General features: G+C 61.5%; 1 protein-coding gene across 2 annotated transcripts; it reads right to left on the bottom strand.

Annotated features, from left to right (window-relative positions):
• Window positions 1-202: 202 nt before the first annotated feature.
• Eyg (eyegone) lies at window positions 203-12,935 on the bottom strand. Of its 2 annotated transcripts, none has more exons than XM_076319525.1 (6): window positions 11,666-12,935; window positions 7,996-8,172; window positions 3,549-3,689; window positions 2,698-3,090; window positions 2,055-2,239; window positions 203-1,719 (listed from the first exon to the last, which is right to left on the bottom strand). In XM_076319525.1, exons 1-6 carry the CDS (start codon window positions 12,252-12,254, stop codon window positions 1,075-1,077), a joined length of 2,130 nt encoding a protein of 709 aa, XP_076175640.1. In that variant the 5' UTR covers window positions 12,255-12,935; the 3' UTR covers window positions 203-1,074. The 2 variants fall into 2 exon arrangements, with proteins under 2 accessions (XP_076175640.1, XP_076175641.1); XM_076319526.1 differs by having other exon boundaries at window positions 1,367-1,702.
• Window positions 12,936-18,825: the final 5,890 nt, after the last annotated feature.

Raw genomic sequence — 18,825 nt, 5'->3', positions numbered from 1 at the left:
CCCGAAAGAGTGTCGCCCGAGAAACCAGTTTCGCGCGCAGATTCCTTATTTGCGAGCCCGACGAAACCGTAGATTCGAGTTAATCGTCGACGAGCCTTTCGCCCGTTCCACGGCTCGCGCGCGCTTCGAAACTTTCCTCGACGGAACGAGGAGAAGAGCGATCTCGTACAGGATTGGGTGGGGCGGGTTGAAGACGATTTTCAATCGTCACGAAACTCCTCTTGGATTGTAAAAGACCATTATTAAAGCCGTGTGGATATTTACAAACGAATTCGTTTAAATAAAAGTCGCTTCGACGGATTTCGCTTACAGGAGATCGACGATCGTCTGGACAATCTACGCAGGCGATGCGTCGTCCGCGGCGGCGGCGGCGGCGGCGGCGGCGGCGACGACGACGACGACGATCCGGCCGATTTCGGGACTAGCTCGAGCACCGTCCGATTCCGATTCCGATTCCGATTTCTCGGCCCTCGGCTCGCGCACGAGTAGACCGGAAGTCGATTCTAGAAGCGTACCGCCGACGAACGCTGCGCGATACGCATCGAATTATTACCTATCTAAAAATCGTCGGCGGTTCTCGGCCGACAACGACGAACGTCGCGACGACCCTGGCGGATACTGCGCTCGAACGTTACACAACGCGATCTTCGTAGCACTTAGCGTAATCTTAATCGTTAATAAATGGACCGTAATCGTAGTAAGTAGCTGTATAGGTACTAGGGACGATCGACGGGAGCTCGTCGATGAGAAAGAAGAATGCGACGCGGTTAAGGGAACGATAGGACGCGACGCGAGGCGACGCGAGACGACGATTCGACGGCTCGACGTCCCGACTCCGATCGACTCGGTCGCGTTCGGGTCCTTCGACGAGATTCCTCGGCCGGCTGTAACGGGCAGGCCGCTCGAATTCCAGGATCGGGTCGAGTTCGTTGCTCCGTTCGAGTCCCCGGGACTCGGTCTCGCCGCGCGTAAACGGATCGACGGAAGGTTCTCTCGTAGTCGCGGTACACTCGCGACGCGCACGATGATCGCGGTACCGAGTTCGATCGGAGCACAAAGATCGCGTCGCGGGATTCAACGGTCGTGTTTGGTCAACTCCAGGGGTTGCTGGTCCGTCCAGTGGTCTCTCCAAGCGACGGTGGGCGAGGAAGGAACGTCCTGGTCCGAGTCTTGCACGTCGATCTCCTCGTCCTCCTCCTCGTCGTCGACGCGTTCATAGTCCTCCTTGTTCGGCGAGCGATCGACGAGCCGAGCGGCGAGGTTCGATCCGTGCCTCTGATGCTCGTAGGTAGGACTGGAGGGCCTCGGTATGCTCGGCGAGTCGTCCCCGACCAGCTGACTGATCATCCTGAACGCGCTCGGCTTCCTCTCGAGCTGCTTGCCGACGGGATCGAGCCTGTCGATCCTCTCGTTCCTCTCGGCGACCGCCGCCACCGCCGCCGCCGCCGCCGCCGCGACCGCCGCCTCTCGGGACGAGGAGTTGGCGACAACCGCGCGGAACGCGCTACTTTCTCCGCCCATTCCGGCGATCGAACAGCTTGACGTACGGCTTATTTCCATACCGGATGCGGAATGCTGTTGCGGCGGCGGTGGCTGCTGCTGCTGCTGCGGCGGCGGCGGTGGCGGCGGCGGAGGCGGCGGAGGTGGCGGTGGCGAACGCTTTAAGAGGTTCATGCGCTGATGACGACGCCACTTTGCCCGTCTGTTGGAAAACCAAACCTAAGAGTCACGAGTTAGGTCGTTAGAAGGCTCGTGATCAAATTTCTAAGGCTCGGGGGGCTGCACGCGAAGCACGGGCCCGTTGACGTGGACACCTTTGCCGTTCGCCGTTCGCCGTTCGCCGTTCGCTCGGCGAGTTCCCCGTCGACGAAAGAGACTCGATCGAACACGGGAAGGGGGAACGTCGCACGGGGAACGACGCACCGGGGGAACGGGGAGAGGGAACCGGGGAGATGGGACGAAAGGACGTGGAAACCGCGATCGAGAACGTGCCCTTGCGAAACCAACGTGCCAGCCCTCCGAGAAAAGATATCTGGGATGGAATTGATCCTCACCTGTACCCGAGCTTCCGAGAGAGAGGTCTTCGAGGCTAGCCGTTCGCGCGTAGACACACAAGGATAGTGAGATCGCTCGAACTCCTTCTCGAGCTCCTCCAGCTGTTCCGGGCTGAAGGTGGTGCGATTTCGTCGGAACTTTGGCTGCTCCGATCCGTCCAGACTTCCGTCGTCCCCGTCACCGTCTGCGCAGACAAACAGCCGGCTTTTGTTTCTAACGCCTTCCCCGCGATCGTACCCGCGATCGTACCCTCGCTCGTCGCGTACCCACGGGAATCGGGCAACGTCGAACGATCGCGCTCCTAGACAGTGATCGTCCGAGACGACTCGCGGACGACGACGCGTCGAAATGGTATCTCGTCGTCGCGTCGGCGCGTCGCCGCGTCGAGCCGGAAGGAAGGAAGGAAGGAAGGAAGGATGGTACCGGCCGAGAACACTCGTTTCGAACGATTCGGTGCCTTTCGAGTCTACCGTTTTCGATCGAAACGAAGATTCGTGTTCGCGCACCGTGATTTCTTCGCAACGATTCCATTACGGGGTGCGATCCGTATCACGGGTGGTCGTCGGTCCGATCGTTTCGAGAACGAGTTACCGGTATGTAATATTCGGATACGGCGCTAATAATAGGAGGATCGGTGGTCACCTTGCAAGTATCCTCGAGCGATCGCGTCGGCGTGCAAGGAGTGGTCCGCGGTGCCCGCAGCCGAGGCGGAGGCGGCCGCGGCCGCGGCAGCTGCGGCTCCCGGGCTCAAGGACGGAGGCAGCAGCAGAGCGGAAGCCGCCCCGGTGATTCCGGTAGCCAACGGCGGCAACATCCAAGGATGACCCGCCGCGCCCGGCGCTGGCCAGCCGGCGGGCAAATGGTGGCTCGTCGTCGGATGCTGATGAGCGCTGTTGAAGTACGGATGCGGTCCAGCGGCGTACAATCCGTAACCGGCCGCTCGGGCGAATTCCGCGGCCGCGCGTTCCGCCGCGCGGTTTCGCAGTATTCGGTTGATGCTGCTCACCGAAGGTGCCGTCGCGTTGCTGCACACGCCTGCAAAGTACATAGGGTGCTTCTTCTGGAACGCTGGAACGCATCGCGCGACCGCGACTACTTCCAACCAACTCTATTCCCGTTTAAGTTATTCCGGCGCGCACCGAGTTTTACCATCGAACGGACTCTTCTTTCGTTCCGCGACGAAACGAACTCGCGTAAAAGTGGCAAGATATTTGGACGATCGTCGCGCACCGTGCTCGCTTCGAAGAGTACAAAGTGCGTCGGCGGGCAAGGCCGTGGCGCAGTTTCTACGGTACAATTGCGCGCCGCTGTTATTACGGAACGATTCTCACCGGTGTAACGAGCGCGCGACCGACGGTACGATAAAACGACGAGTTTGCTCGTACGGCGAGAGCTCGAAAAAACCGCGACGAAGAGTCCGCGTCGACGTTTCGTCGTCTTCTTCGACGTCGGTTCCTCGTTTTCGCGAGTTACCGCGAAGATATCGCGCTTACCTTCGGAGATGAGTCTCTCTCGAATCTCCCACGCGAAGATGGTCGGGTTTTCCCTCTTGTATTGCTCGATCTTGGCGACGACGGCCGGCGTCGCGACTTTTGGCTTGCTGCCACCGATCAAACCCGGCGGGCGTAGCGTACCTGGAACACGTTCAACCGAGATTCAAGGACGCGTCGTTTCGCCGTCAAACTGGCTCGCGAACGCCCCAAAAGTCCGTAATTGGGAAAAATCCGAGTCGTCGATTCGGTGTTTTGCGAAATCGGGGAGAAAATGGCGGCGCGAAACGATATCGGCTCATCCTTCGTTGAAGTCTCGGGGAGCGTAGGTTCTCGACACCGGATACTAATCCTATCGTGTCTGGGCGGACCCACGGCGCAGTCATTAGAAGCTTAGCGCGCGAAACGATACCGGCATGCGATAGCCTGCGATAATCAGAGGTATCTAATACGAGCCGATCGCGGAATAGATGCCCGTGTAACGTTTCCGATACGCGTTCGGGCTGCCATGCCGGTACGGTGCGTTTCTCGGCTCTCCCGGGACGGGAGCACCGCCTCGGGCCCCTCTCGTACCGGCCGATCGGCCGTGGAACTCGGGCCCGAAAACGAAATACTTCGCGAGCTCGTTTTCCGATTTTTCGGAAATCTCGATTCCGTTCGTCGAAACTGGACTCGAGTCTCCGGTTTCGCGAGGCGAGACGAACCGCGCGCGGGGATCGACCGCTTCGACTCCTTTGTTCTCGCGTTCCGTTCGAGACGCGATTTTCTCGCTCGTCCAACGCTCGAGATTCTCGCACGCAATGATCGCGGCGATACGCGAGCACTCCGTACGGGCTTCGCTTCGACGCACGTTTCGCGTCGGTTATCATCGATTTTACCACTTCACCCTTCGTTCTAGCTTCCGCGGGTCGCGATTCCCCGGGGAGAGGCCGCCGCTCGAAGCGGACGGCACCGACTGCATAATTCAGGCTGCAGGCGCAACGAGCGCCGAGTATCGTTATCGACGATGGCCGCGTTAAAGCCGACGGATTACGCGTCGGAGACGCACAGGTGTTACGTGAATGCGAAACGAATACGAAGACCGACAAACGGCCGAGTAACGCGCCACGTTCGGTGTTCGAGCGACCGTTTCTTCGAAATCCGTACCGAGGAAGACATCCTCGACTCTGTTCGACTCATGCTCGATTCTCGGTACCTTCTTGGGTCCAATTTGCCCCGGAAATTGCGAAAGATTCGATCCTCCGCGAAGAGGTTGCCGCGACTCTCGGGTCGTCGTAGCGGCGCGTCGTTTCCTTCGCTCGTTGGTCCGAAAGGTCCGCTCGGGGATCTCCTCGGTCGGCGAGTGGGCGCGCGGAGCTCGGTGCGGTCTCAAAGGTCGCCGGGTGTCCCCGTGGACTCGAAACGAACGACGTTGGCAAGGATAATGGAAACCAGAGGCGCGGGCAGACTCGAGCAATTATCGGTCGTTACGTACTATTATTAATAAGAATAATGACGGCTAAAGCCGGCAGGATATCGCGTGCGCTCCCACGGGTGAAGTGCGTGCCGAGTATAAACGATGTACCCACCTAATAGGTATCCGTGCCTCGAGCAAATTCCTCGCTTCGATCCCTCTCGTTCTCTCTCTCTCTCTCTCTGTCTCTCTCTGTCTCTCTCTGTCTCTCCTCTCTCCTCTCCGTGTTTCATTCTCCGTGCTCTACGGTTTGTCCCGCGTGCGAGTGTGCACGCTCGTGTACGGAACGTTTTCGAGAGAGGCCCGTTCGACGAAAGAAACCGCACGAAGCCGCGCGATTCCTCTGCCTACCGGCTATACCTAGCTACGTGTACGTACGTACTTGCGAAACGAGCGCAACGGACGTCGAGGCCGCGACGCGAGGCGACGCGACGTGACGCGTAGTCGAGGAAAGATCGGTCCCGGATCGAGGGGAGAGCGCCGATCTTGGCTCGGCCGCGATTTACCTCCCCTCTGTGCTCGGTAAAGGGGCACAACGCGAAAGAGGTTGTGGATTTTTTCGAAGGCCGGGATCGCGTAACGGAAAAGAGGCGCGTTCGTTCGCCGGCAAGAAAAGCGTACGGTGCGCGTTCCGCGCGTTCTCCGGCCGGTCTCTCGGGCGCTCTCGGTGGTTATTTTCATCGCGGCGATCGATCTTGTTGCGCGCGGATAAGAAGACCGATAGCGGACCGCTCGAATTAACGATCCGAGTGCCGCAACGCCGGTTGAAATTGGACGATATCGAGCGTTCCGCGTTACATTCTTCTCTCCGCCAGGAGGGAAATTTATCGCGCTCGGCGCGCCGCGCCGCGCCGCGCCGCGAGAGATCCGTCTCGGTGAAATTTGTCCGTCCGTCGTCGCGTCCGAGGCGGAAGACGAACGAGCGAGCGCGCGGCGGTTCGATAGAGAGTCGATAAAACGGTGAGGCTCGCGAGGCGGACGGTTATCGCCGGAACGAGCGTACGAGGAGCGGAGCGGAGCGAAGCGAAGGGGAGGTCCGTCCCTAGCTCCCTCCTCCGATCGAGGGAAAAATAGATTCCGCGGCTCGGTGCCGGGAGGAATCGGTTTCGCGCGGCGGCCGGGGACCGCCGGATTAATTGTTCGCCGGCGTTAAGTAATTGGCCGGTCGATTATGGTACATTATATTCGCCTCGGGACGCCTAAGGAGTCCGTATCCGGTGGAGATGAAGACATTACCGGCGAGCCGAGAGAGCAGGCCGAACGGTATTTTTACGAGCGGCTCGTAAAGTTAACGAGGACCGGGGCAGCCAGCACCCGACCGAGAAAGAGAGAAACCGCCGCGGCGTTCCACCGATGCTCGGTGGCTCGCCTCCATTTTTTATCGCTCCGCTCGGAGCGCGTTCGGCGTTCTTCTTCCTCCTCTCGGAGCTCCCGTCCGGACCATATTTTCCCGTGAATCGTTTTCGCACCTGCGCGACTTTTCGCCTCGTCTCGACGATAAACCCGAGCCTACGTCCGCGTCTTCGACGGCGACGGCGACGGCGACGGCGACGCGGATCCGCGATTCCGCGTCCCCTCGGAATTCGGAGCGCGGTGCTCGCCCGGGACTCGAACCGCTTTTGCCCGATCGGTCCCGCTCGCCTCGCGAACAGGAAAGTCGAGAATAGTATCGAACGTCGAGCTTGATCGACGAACCGCAGACTCCCGAGCGTCTGGAAGCTATTGACATTGCAAGCGCTCGGAAATCGAGATATCTTTTCAGCCTTGGTAGAAACTCGTTAGCCGACCAATGGGCTGGGAATTGTGTCGCCGGACTCGAGAATACCGACCGTGGACTTTCAACGGCTTTGTTCCATTGCGCGTTTATCATTTTTCCTCTCTCGTTTTCACCGGGGGACCGATCCTCTTCGCGAAAACGAGAAAGCTCTCCGACTCGTTTCGGAAACGCGCGGTTCGACGACCTCGAGGTTTCGTTCGTCACCGTGCGATTTCGTCCTCTCGTCGGCGCGAGCGAATCGTTCGTTTCCGCGTCGCGTTGCGTTGCACGCCTCCGAGGAAACAGCAGCCGGCCGTTTCGTCGCTCGTTCGAGTCCTTCCGTCCGTTTTGCGCAACGAACGCGGCGCAATCGATTTCGACGTTCGTCGTTGGCCAACGTCGGAGGACTCGATCTCTCCGAGACTCCGTCGACGAAGCGGATCGTTTCCTCGCGCGGGCATATGGTGGGTAGTGTTCGCGCGAGGAAGAGCGACGGTTCGAGGGACCCTTCTCTCGGAGTTGTATGCGCGTCGAAAACGCGCTCGCTGAACCGTACGAGGAACGATATCGTCCGAGGCTATTTTCGGTGTCGGTAACGCAAGTGGCTCGCCGGTGTCCGTTCCTCGCGCACCGTTTCCGAACAAAGGATTATCTCGTCGTAATCCTCTTTCGACGTCGACGCGAGAGGCGAGACGACGCGCGATACGCGTCCTTCTTCGCGTCGCGCGTTCTCGTATTCGCCGAAGGTAGATTTTCTTCGTCGTAAACGAGGGAGCCTCGTAAATCGAAGAAAAAGAACCGCGCTACCGAGCACGGTAACTTTTCGTTTCCTCGAGGCGCGGCAACGTTTTCCTAAGGACGATGCTCCGAAACAACGTCGACCGGCCGTCTTATCGTGCCAGTTTTTTTTCCATCTCCCGGTTAATTTATCGACGCGCCTTCGTCGGACTTTGGTTCGTTTATCTCCGAGAACTCGTTCGGTGTCGATTTCGATGCGTCCGAGCGGCCCGAGATCTCGTTCCGCGAACGAGTCGTCTCGGCTTCGGAATAGGTAAACGCCACCGTAAAGTTTCCCGATACTAACGTCGGCGCGGCGCAGCGCGGCAGAGCGCGGCTTCTCGTTATAAAATTGGAAAAGAGGAGCCGGTGAAACTCGTCCGCGCTACCGCGAACGCGGCGGCGATGCCGTCGGCGATCGGCTCGGGCTCGCGAGGCGGATTCGTCTCGTTTGGAAAACTTACCCAAAAGTTTCGTGACGACGGCGCCTTGTTGGTTCAACGATAGCACGTGGTTTGCCAGGTCGTTGTAGTGCCTCAGAGCGCCCAGTCCGTGGGAGAGCTCGAGCAATCTTTGTCGGCTGGCTCCGCCGCCGTTGCCGCTGGCGAACGGTCCCGCGGTGCAGTTCTGCAAGCTGACGCCTGAAAGTCCGAGAAACGGGACCGATTATTCTCCTGGAAAATAGTCCTCGCGCGGGAGAGGAAGAATACGTCGAGCGCCGAGGTATCCAGGGCATCGACGATTCCTTCCTTCTCTCGGTAAGCCTCGTCGAGAGCGACATGGCTGCCGCTAAGCAAACAAGATCGTCTCGAGCGTGCCGAAGATCGTTGTTTCTCTCTCTCCGAGCGGAGGGGCGCGGAGGTATTTTCGCGTTCATTGTAAATCGCGCTTCGATCCGGCGGGACGCGCTTTCCGGCGTTGGAAACTATCGCGCGAAAAGATCGACGCGTCTCGAACGGGTTTCGCGGCGAAGAGTTCGAACATCCTCGAACGTCTTCCGCTCGAGCGGCGAACAATGGATTCCACGAGCGGCGGTGTTTTTCGAGGCGGAGATCGAAATCTCGGTTGGATCGTTTTTCCCGTGGAAGAAAATCGGGGCGGAACCGGTCGAACGGTTCGTTCGGTCGACAATGCGAGCAGAACGAGCGCGTCGAAAGCGATCCCGCGGACGCGCCGGCGTAATCGAGCGAATTAATTTAAATTACTCGAGCCGGCGGCGGTGGAGAGGCGCGATCTCGTCCCGATGCGATCGTTTCGCGGCCGGGTGTATCGAGCTCGCGAGCCGTCGCATCTGCCCGGTGGAATCGCGGCGATTAATCACGCGGAGGTGCGAGGGCCCTCCGTAATTCCTCGAAGGACACCTCGGGAGCGGTTCGCGACTTCCTCGTGATTTTATAGGCGGCTAATCTCGGGGACGTTTCGTTTCGCCGGCGCTCTCTCGAGGAACGCGACGCGCGCGCGGGCGAACGAGGGAAAGAGAGAGACGCAGAGGCGACGATTTACGATCGAACGGGCCACGGTATTGAGAGCGATCCATTTTTCGTCCGGGCGAGCACTCGCTTCGAGCCTCGAGCTCGCCGATCGTATCTTTCCACGAAGGGGTGCGGTGGCGGGGTGCGAACACGAGAGGAGGCGATCGGAGAAGGGTGTCGCGGCGGACGGTTCGCGTTTACGAAAACCAGATCGGTTTCTTTCCCTTCCCCCGGTGGCCCCGTACCGCCTACCCCCCGGTCGCTCGTTCAGCCCTCGGCCCCCGACTCCGGGGGACGACCGGTGGCATCGGTGGCATCGGTGGCATCGGTGGCGGTGACGGCGGCGACGTTTGCGCCGTTGCTCTCCCGTGGATTCGCGATCGTCGCGAAATAATCACGCGAGGCTCGTTTCTCGAGCCCGGTGGGTTTTCGAATTAATTTCCACGGGGGAATCGCGCGCGGACGATCGTAATTAGCGTCCGGCTCGCGGACACTCGGTGATTTTACGGGCGGATAATCTTAACGACGTTTCGCGACGACGATAATTTACGATCGAACGACGATGCGAGGCGTCGACGACGATCGGTCCTCGTTTACCCGTAGGTAATACTCGCGAGCGGGAAATTAAATTCCCTCGGCGGGGATCGTTCGCGGGCTCGTTCGCGAGGCGTTCTTTCGACCGGTTACGAGCGGCCCGAGACCGCGCGCTCGTTTACGCGCCGGACCGTTCGATCGATTAGCCCTTTACCGTACCGGCCGAATCCTCGATCGCGGATCGCCGATCGATTTTACGCGAATACGCGTCCCTCGTTGTTCCGCTCGCGGCGATTCCTTCTCCTCGTTACGCGCCGCCGATGGTCCACCGACCATCCGAGACACCCGTGCTCTTTCGAGTCGAACCGTGACGAACCAACGACACCGTTTCAACGTCCAACGCCTCGAGAGGATTTCGTTCGCGAGGCGCAAACTCGACTCGCGGAACAACGATCGCGTCGCTTTTGGAAGCCGCGCGAACCGGTAAAGAAAACGAGCGAGCGGTTTCGATCGTTTCGCGCGAGATCCGGCGAAACCTACGCGTTTCTCGCGCATTGGAAGGCGCATCGGAGGCGCGTTCCGCGCTCGTTCCGCGCTCGTTTCGCGTCAAAGCTATCGGAGGTGTCGCGAAAACGAAAGTAGCCGATGCACGGAAAGAAATGCGTCGCGTCGTTGCATCGACGCGAGGCCTAGAACCGGTTCTGAACGAGTTTCTGGGATCGGAGAGTCCTCTGGATTCTTTTCGCGCGCGCGAAATCGTCCCGTGGAGGAGAACGATCCCGTCCGAGCGATTCTCGTTCGATCGGCGAGACGTTGACCGTTTCGCGGGCACGACTCGCGCGAACGCGAACCGGACGATTCGCGCGTCCGACGGGAAACGAGGGAGCGTACCGTCGCGGCCGCGTCGCGACGATCGTTCGACGGACGACGCGTCCGATTCGAGGATGGACGCGAAACGACCCTCGGCCCGAACGGACGAAAATACCTGCCAACTACCGGACCGCGATACCTGCCTCGAAATACCTGTCGGCCGCGACGGTCAAATCCGCGAAAGACGTCGCCGAGAGGAAGCGAGAGGCAGCGAACGAACCGGCGAAGGTTTCGCGCGACCGTTTCCGAAAGATCGGAGACGGAGCGAAGCAAACGGGAGCTCCGTGATCTCGATCGCGGGTTCGACGGGACGGAACGCGATTCGTATTGAATTTCGCGGCGCAACGCCGGACGTTTACGGAGGAGAAAAGGAGCGATCGTTCGGATCGTCGAGTCCGCGGGCCGCGGCGACCGAAACGCGCCGAGCGCAAAACTCGTCCGGAACGGTACGGACGTACATCGAGATGTTCGACGAGAGAGCGGCGGCGGTGGCTTCTCGCGAAAAGACGTACTGTCGACGACGCGTCGAAACCGGTTCCGAACGAGTATGGCCGGTGGCAGCTCTCCGTCGTTTCGTCCGGCAAGTGTAAACCACGGAAAGGATCGGTGAACGTACCGGTAGTTGGACGCGTCGCTCGCGGTCCGCACCGATTCGCATTCTTCGGCCGTTGATCGCTACCCGCGAACGCCTTATCGCCGAGAGGATTCCTCTCGGGAGGGTCGACGGTCCGTTTAGAGGGCCGTTCGCGAGATCCCGGGAGTACCGCGAGTTCCGCGATTCCGTAGGCGTCCACGGGACACCTTACCGCGGCAGATGGACGCGAAAAGGGGGACGACCATTCGGTTTCTCTGGTTCCCGGCGATAGAGATCGGAAAATATTCCAGGTGGTACGCGGCCGGCCGGTCTTCTTCCGCGTGGTTTCCTCGACGCGAAAATTACCCGGGATTTCTCGCCGCGTTAACGATTCGAGAGCCCCCCGAAAGAAGATAGGATCGCGAACAGGGGAAGATCGTATCGTCCCCGAGAATCGGGCTACCGGCCCAACCCCGGCGAACGTCTCGAGGCTCCGAGAACCATGAAACGTCGTTGTTACGCTCGTTTAACGCGATTTAAAACGCTTCGGCCCCCTTTCGTCCCCTCCCGAGTCGGGGAACACGCGACGCGGGTTCGAGCGTTCGAGCGTTCGGGCATAATTACGCGGAAAGGGATTCTCGGGCGGAGAAAAAGTCAAGGGGACGTCGCGGGCTGAGAACTGACCGTCGATCAAAGACACCGGCGGTACGGTCATCCGCTGATGGTGGTGCGCGACCGGATGCTGATGAGGATGCGGCGGATGAACCTGAAGTAGATGCGACCTCGTCTGCGAGAAGGTCGGCGAGGGTGGTTCCCAAGGCCGCGCGACACCGGCGCTGACGGGGGCATCCTCGTCGCGGCAGCAGAACTTGTCGGTGGCCGCGGCCGGTCCGCCGCTGCAATTCACCGCTTGGTGCGGGTTTTCGTCTTCGTCGTTGTTTCGGCTGTTGTTGTTGTTGTTTGCCACGTCTCCGTTGTTGTTGTTGTTGTTGTTGTTGTTGTTGTTGTTGTTGTTGTTGTTGTTGTTGTTCGCGTTGGCGTTGGGGTTCGCGTTGGCGTTGGCGTTGGCGTTGGCGTTAGCGTTGGCGTTGGCGTTGGCGTTGGCGGCGGTGAGACGCGCGGTGGTCGCGCCTGTCGCGGGGCTACCACTACCACTAGCACTGCCACTGACACTACCACTGCCAATGCCGTCGACCTGCACCATTTCGCCGTCGATCGCAGCCGCCGACTTGGCAGTACCAGGAGGGGTCGCGACGCCGCCACCGATCATCATCACCGGACGATCACCTCCACCCCCTCCACGTAGGGCACCGGCACCGGCTCCTCCTCCTCCTCGCCGTCCCCCTCTGGCTCCACTTCTGCAGCTACGCCGTCCTCGCGTTCGAGGCGTTTCTCTCGGCTCCGACGGCTACTTTCGACGACGGCGAAGGATCTTCTTCTTCTCGGTGCGGCGCGAACCGGCCGACCACCGATCTATCGATCGATCGATCGACCGAAACGACGAGTCCGCGCGGGCGGGCGCGCGCGCGCGAGCGCGCGCGTTAAGACCCAACGCGACGCGAGGCGACGCGATGTAACGTACCGGCGCGACACCGGCACCCGTCCTCTGAACCGCACCCGCACCCGCACCCGCACAGTGTCACAAGTAGGTTGCTCCGGCCGTCGGTGCGTCGCGCTGGCACAGGAGCGCGCGAGCGCAATCGACGCCACGGTTCGTCGCGGCTTCCCGCGTCCGATCAGCGAAGCGTAACGACATCCTGCGCGGCGGGCCGACGGCGAGCGCGATTCATCGTGGGTTTCGCGCGAGCTTTCGCGTCGGCTGTCTGCTGTCGGGTGTCGATCGCGGACGAGAGAGAGCAGCGTGTGGTCGATGCGAGGAGGCGACGCCGACGAGTGCTCGCGAGCGCAGGCGCTTCGTCGAAGCTCGCGACTGCCTATGGACGACGGCCGCGCGCGCGCCCGCGTCCTCCCTCCCTCCCTCCCTCCCACCCACCCTCCGTTTCACCCTCCCACTCCCTCTTTCCTTCTCTCTCTCTCTCCCTCTCTCTCTCTTTCTCTTTCTCTCTCCGTCCCGGCTCCTTTCTCCGATAACCGGGCGACGAGGAACGCGCTCACCGCGGGATAACCTGCTCGCGCTCCGCCGGATTCGAGCAGATTGCCTTCCCGTGCGGGCTTTCGAAGCGCGCCAACGACCAACCTTACCCCCACCTCGCCGGCTGCTCGCCTTCGACCGGGATCCGGATTCGAGGCGACGCGAGACGACGACGCGAGACGACGCGAGACGACGCGAGCGTCCCTTTGCGCGTTCCGTTTCCGACGACGCGCGCGAGATTCCTCTTGCTTCGATTCCGATGTCGCGCACACGTCTTGGTTCCCGTCGCGTTCGTCTCGGTCCTGGTTCGCGTCTCGGCACCCCTTGTCGGTCGCGCGAAACGAGCGGAGAGCGGCGCGCGAACACTACGCGGGCCAACCTGCTCGCGGTCCGCCGGATTCGAGCAGATTGCCTTCCGTTCGGTGGCTCGAAGCGCGCCCAGACTAGCCTTACCCCCACCCTCTCGACCGTTCGCTCGAGGCGAGATCAAGATTTAAGGCGCCGCGGCGCGGCGCGGCGTGGAGCGGCGCGGCGCGGCGCGGCGCGGCGCTGCGCGTCCCGGCTCGGCTCGGCTCGGTCGAACGCAACGACGACGATGACGACGACGACGACGACGACGAGCACGACGCCGACCGAATCCAAAACCGAGACCGACACCGAGTACCGAGACCGAGACGAAGACGAACGCGACGACTCGGAGGACGAGGAGGAGAAATACGAGCGGGTCCGAGACGCGAGCCGAGGCTCAGCTCGCGTCGATTACGATCGCCACGGGGAGAGAGGCGGACGCGACCGAGGGGGAAGCGAGGACGCGCGGACCAAGTGCGCACTCCGCGGCGCGCATCCGAGCGAGCCCGACGCCCACCGACCATTACCGGCTCGATCGACCAATTGGGCGAACCGGTGGACGCCCACCGATCCGTTCGAGCGAGCTCTCGTCGTCGCCCACGCGCCCTTCCGCCTTCCGCTCGCTCCTCCGGTCTTTGTCGTTTCCGCGGACGAGATCGATCGATTCCCGAATCGGACGTCGACGTCGGATGCCGGCCGCGTTCCGGAATCGCCGATTCCGACGATTAGCTCGCTCCTTTTCGTACCGCGAGACCGCCTCCGAACTATCACGCAGAGCCGAGACGTCTTTCGGCGACGTTCTCGCCTCGATCGTCTCGGGATTCGCGGGAAATCCCGCGGAAAGGGGACGGACGAGAGCCGAGGTGATCGCGGGAAATCGTTTCCAGAAGCCGAAGGCGGAGGCAGAGGTGGAGGCGGAGGCGGAGGCGGAGGCGGAGGCGGAGGCGAAGGCGGAGGCGGACCGAAGAGCGTCCTCTTCTCGTTGGGACGATCGGCGGTGTTTATCTCGCTTCTCGACGGGCCGAGGTAAAGAAAAACGAGGTTCGTTTTTGCGGAATCGCGTCGCGGTCGCGTCCGTGTTCGCGTTCGCGTTCGCGTTCACCGGGTACGGTTCGGCGTGGCGAGGCGAGAGGAGAACCAGCTTCTCGGCTTTGCGCGCTTTTGTTCGCGTTCACCGAGTCGTCTCGTCGGACCGACTACCTGTAGGAAGGTCGCTCGCGAATCGAGACACTTTGCGTTTCGAGGAGCCGACCTTGGAATTCTTCTTCGCGGGCGAACGCGCGACGATACTTCGAACGTTACCGGGAGAAAAGGTTCCCGAGACGCGAACGCGAACGCGAACGCGCGTTGGAGAAGACCGCGGGCGCAGCGACGGGAACCAAGCGCGTCGTACGGGACTTTTGCGTCGATGATCGCGAAACGCCGAGAAACGTTTCTCGGCCCTCGTCTTTGACGGGAAGCGGGCACGGGGGCGGTCGGCGATCGCTTTGGGGAAACCCCGGGTGTACCGGGTCGGGCGTTAACACGGCTCGATTCGTTTTCGGCCCCTCGTTCGGCTCTCGCCCTCCCGAAATCCGCTAAACGACGCGGTCGCGGTAATTTGGGCATCGACCGCGAAACCGCCTCCTCGTCTTCCACGAGGGCTCACGGTCGAAAGTTCCCTCGAAAACGTCGAGCGCGCACACGCGTGCGGGTAGGAGAGCGAGAGAGCGTGCGAACGATCATCGGGCGAAGCCTCGACGAATCGGTTGAACGCGTCCGAGGATCGACGCGCTCGATTTGTCTCTCGATCGGCGCGATTAGGTCCGCGCGGTCCGTTCGGAAGGCCGAACGAAGCGCACCCGCGCGACGGGGAACCGTCGTTCGGGATAGGCGCGAGCCGTCGCGACGCGCACCGACGGTTCGTTTCCGCTCGCGGTTCGTAAAATCCGTCGAGGACGCGGGTTCCTTTTTCGCGCAATGCGCCACGCGACCTGCGCGCCGCGAGAATCCGCGGGGGTGCTCGAGGGTGGAAAAAGTGTACGTCGCGCGAGGGGAATTGCACGCATCGCGGGGAGCAAGATTTATCGGGGTCGGACGACTCGAGGCACGGAGCACCGGTATCGCGCGGCGTTACCCGGCCTGGCCGATAAATCCTGCGACAGGAACGATTCGGCTAAATTGCTGCTCGCGCGTATCCGCGCTCGAAACTGCCCCTCGCTCGTATCCGTGGGTTCGGTGTTCGGCGTTCGAGGTCCGGCGTCGTTCGTCCGTGTTTCTCGTTGCTCGGTCTCGCGGTCGCAGCGGGGGCGTCGAGGGGTGAGCTCGAACGCGGGCACCCTCCGTGCCCTTCCCCGTGTCCACGGGCGGGAGGAACCGAGGCAATGTCCGTCGTCCGCCTCGAGTACGCACGCGTCCCAGTAGCCATTGGTCTATTGATTTTACCGGATCCCCCGGGGGCTGCTTCGCGGCGATTGCGTTACACGCTCGCCGGGGCCGGTTGTTAGCGCGGCCCCGAGAACGCGGAGGTAGAGGCGTGCCGCCGGGGGGCGGAGACCGTAGCGGTCGACCCGGTGGGACACAGCTTTCCGCGATTGGTCGACCGGCCCGGGAAGCGGTAGCCAGCCGCGACGTACTCCCGCGACGTACTCCCGCGAAGTACTCCCGCACCGCCGCAGCCTCTTCCTTCGCCGCGAGTCGACGGAACCGCGACGTCGCTTCCGCCGCCGAGAACGAGGGGAGAGACGGAACCAAAGAACGACGCCCTCGCCCTCCGCATCGCCACCGCCGCCACTCGGACACGATTCGAACGATCCTTCGCGACGATTTTTATCGCCCTCCGTGGACGACGATCGTCTCCGCGACTCCATGTCCGAACCGAGCAATATCCTTCTCCCCCGCGACGATCGAAGCCTCGAGGTTCGCGATCTCCGAATACCGCGAGCGTCTCTCGTCCCTTTCCGTCTCGAAGACGGAGCATTTTTCGTCGAATCGAACGGAAAGTCTTCACAGTCAACGGAAAAGGGTTTCGAAGAAGCCGCGAACGGACATGGCCGAACGCACCGCCACGCCGCCGACGACGACGACCTCGATTTCGCGATTCCTTCGTTACTCTCGGAAAAGCATCGCGTGGAGGAACAGGATCGTTGGCGTTCTAAGCGGAATTATGCGATCACCGGGCCGATAGTTCTACTCGGCGGAGCTATACCGTGAGTAATTTGCGGCGGTCGCGAGGGCAGAGCTAATTGCGGCTTTCGCGCGAGTCAACCGTGCGCGGTGGTGTTGCAAATACGTCGCTGGTCGTAACTACGAGAGCGTGAACCGCGCGTATTTGCATGCAACGCGCGATATTCGGGAATTAATTGCACCGTCGCGGTGCTTCTTCGTTCTTTGTTTCCAGCCGCTCGGCGAGAGAGGGCAAACGACGCGTGACCGCGCAAACGGAACGAGAGAACGCGAGCGTTTCCTCGACGGTGTGTTCGAACGGCGTCTATTCGTGGTTCGCGCGAGCCGAATTCGGCCCTCGCGGTCCGCCATTTTCTTCGCTCCCGGCCGCGATCCTCCGCGCGCTTGAATTCCGAGTTTCGCGCTCGCGCGATTCGGTTCGCGGCCCGTTGACCCGGTTTCGCGCCGGACAAAGGAGAGGAGAACCACTCCGGCGGAGCGGTCTCTTTTTCGAGCCGCGCGGACAAAGAAACGCTTTCTTTCGCCCTTCCGTCGACTCGCTTTCCCTCGTATCGAGAGTGCTCGATTCCGCGGCGTTCACGACCGGACGGAAGCCGATTTCACGTCGAGTTTCTCTTCTCCCGCGCGGCCGTTTCCCGTCGTTCCTCGATCCTCTCGAGAACCGAAAGCCGCGGTCTTCCGTCGAATCGAGGACCCGTCTGTCTCTCCTCCCTCGCGGCAGCTTCGCGGACGAGGGACCGTATCGGAGCGGCTCGAGACCCGACCACCTGTGCGCATACCTAATGCCGCATAATAATAACGGCTCGTGCATACGAATTCGGGACGGCCGCCGGTCCAACCGTCGCTTATCGCCGGCTATCGATCGACCGCGGAACCCTTTTTCGATACCCGTCTCTCTTCGTTCGCCTCGAGACGCTACGAAGCACCTCGAGCGAACGACTCTTTCCCCGAGACGCGCAAAAGTCGCCGGAGACGCTCGCGAGGACAAGTTCCGCGGGAAGAAATCGTTCACCAGCGGTCTCGGTAACGCCGCGAGGAGACGTCGGCGCGGACAGATGCTCGCTCGCGGGCGGGCGGTCTCTTTATTCGCGCGCATCTGTTCGGTCGCGCCGTCTCGCTCCCGAAGACGAAAAACCGTGTCGCTCGGGCCGGTTTCGGGCGTCCCGACGCACCCGTTCGCTTATCCGTTTATCCGGCCGTGGCTGTCGCTCCTCGACTCCTCGACGATCCGTCATTTTCGCCGCCGCGTCGGTCCTTGTTCCGCACGGTGGACGGGCCCCGGTGGCGCTCCGTAACGAATAGAGGGCTCGAAACAAAAAGAGGGCTGGTGGGAGAGAGTCGAAGGAACACCTGTGCCAACTGGGGCGCAACCGGGCCACGAACGAACCGCCGCCACGGACGGACGGACGGATGGACGAGCGAACGGGTGGACGAAACAGGTGGCCCGTCACGCCGGGATTCTTGCTGCGTCGCGTCGCGTCGCGTCGCGTCGCGTCGTCCCGCGGGCCTCGGCTCGAATCGCCGATCCTCCTCGCGGCGCCACCGTTCTCGAACGCGCGTTTCTCGCGTGCGTACTCGAAAATAAAAGAAAATGGAAAAGTCGACTCGGTGTCGCGTGCGCGTATCCGGGAAACGATTCGCGAGCTCGCGGCCCGACCGATTTCCGCTCCGTCACCGTGACCGGCGCCGCGAGCGGGGTCTTTTCGTTACGGGAGCGGAGGAGGATCACCGGCTCGCGATAATCCCAGGAAACGACGGCTGAGACGTTTCCTCCGCGCCGGTTAATCCTAAGCCGCGCGACTTCCTTCTCATCGACTGTGTCGCCACTGGACGAGAAGTCGTTCGCTTTTAGGTGGAATCCAGGGTCCTCTCTTGGAAGGTTTTTCCGTTCGGCGGTATCGAAACGGCGCACCGTAGCGAAAGACGATGCTCGTTGGAAAGGCGGTGGCTCGTTTCGGTCGGTATCTCGGTCCGGTTTTTGTCCGCGTTCGAACCGGGTGAACCGGTGCTCTCGATGAATCGTAACGTCGATGATGCGTCGCCGGTTCGAGAATCTCTCCGCGTTCGCTTCCGGGCCGCGGGCAGGAAGGCGATATCACCTGCCGAATCGAGCGGCTACCGGTAGGCGCGGGTGAACGGGTGCGCGGGCGCGCGCGGCACGGAATGCTTGCGGTCGTCGCTCGGTAAGCGTCGAAACCGCGGCCAGATGTTTCCCTCGGGCGTGCTCGAAGGTGGCGAA

The sequence above is a fragment of the Ptiloglossa arizonensis genome, chromosome 9 (genome assembly GCF_051014685.1).
Source record: "Ptiloglossa arizonensis isolate GNS036 chromosome 9, iyPtiAriz1_principal, whole genome shotgun sequence".
NCBI classification, from domain to species: domain Eukaryota; kingdom Metazoa; phylum Arthropoda; class Insecta; order Hymenoptera; family Colletidae; genus Ptiloglossa; species Ptiloglossa arizonensis.
This window is presented reverse-complemented; position numbering and strand designations above follow the sequence as displayed.

What these genes read in the sequence shown, in the direction of transcription:
- Eyg (XM_076319525.1), bottom strand. Translation starts at nt 12,254, where the DNA reads ATGATGATCGGTGGCGGCGTCGCGACCCCTCCTGGTACTGCCAAGTCG. An exon ending in CGCTCGAGGATACTTGCAAG is followed by an intron (nt 2,240 to 2,697) that starts GTGACCACCGAT and finishes TTGTCTGCGCAG; the next exon opens with ACGGTGACGGGGACGACGGA. An exon ending in TCTCGGAAGCTCGGGTACAG is followed by an intron (nt 1,720 to 2,054) that starts GTGAGGATCAAT and finishes CGTGACTCTTAG; the next exon opens with GTTTGGTTTTCCAACAGACG.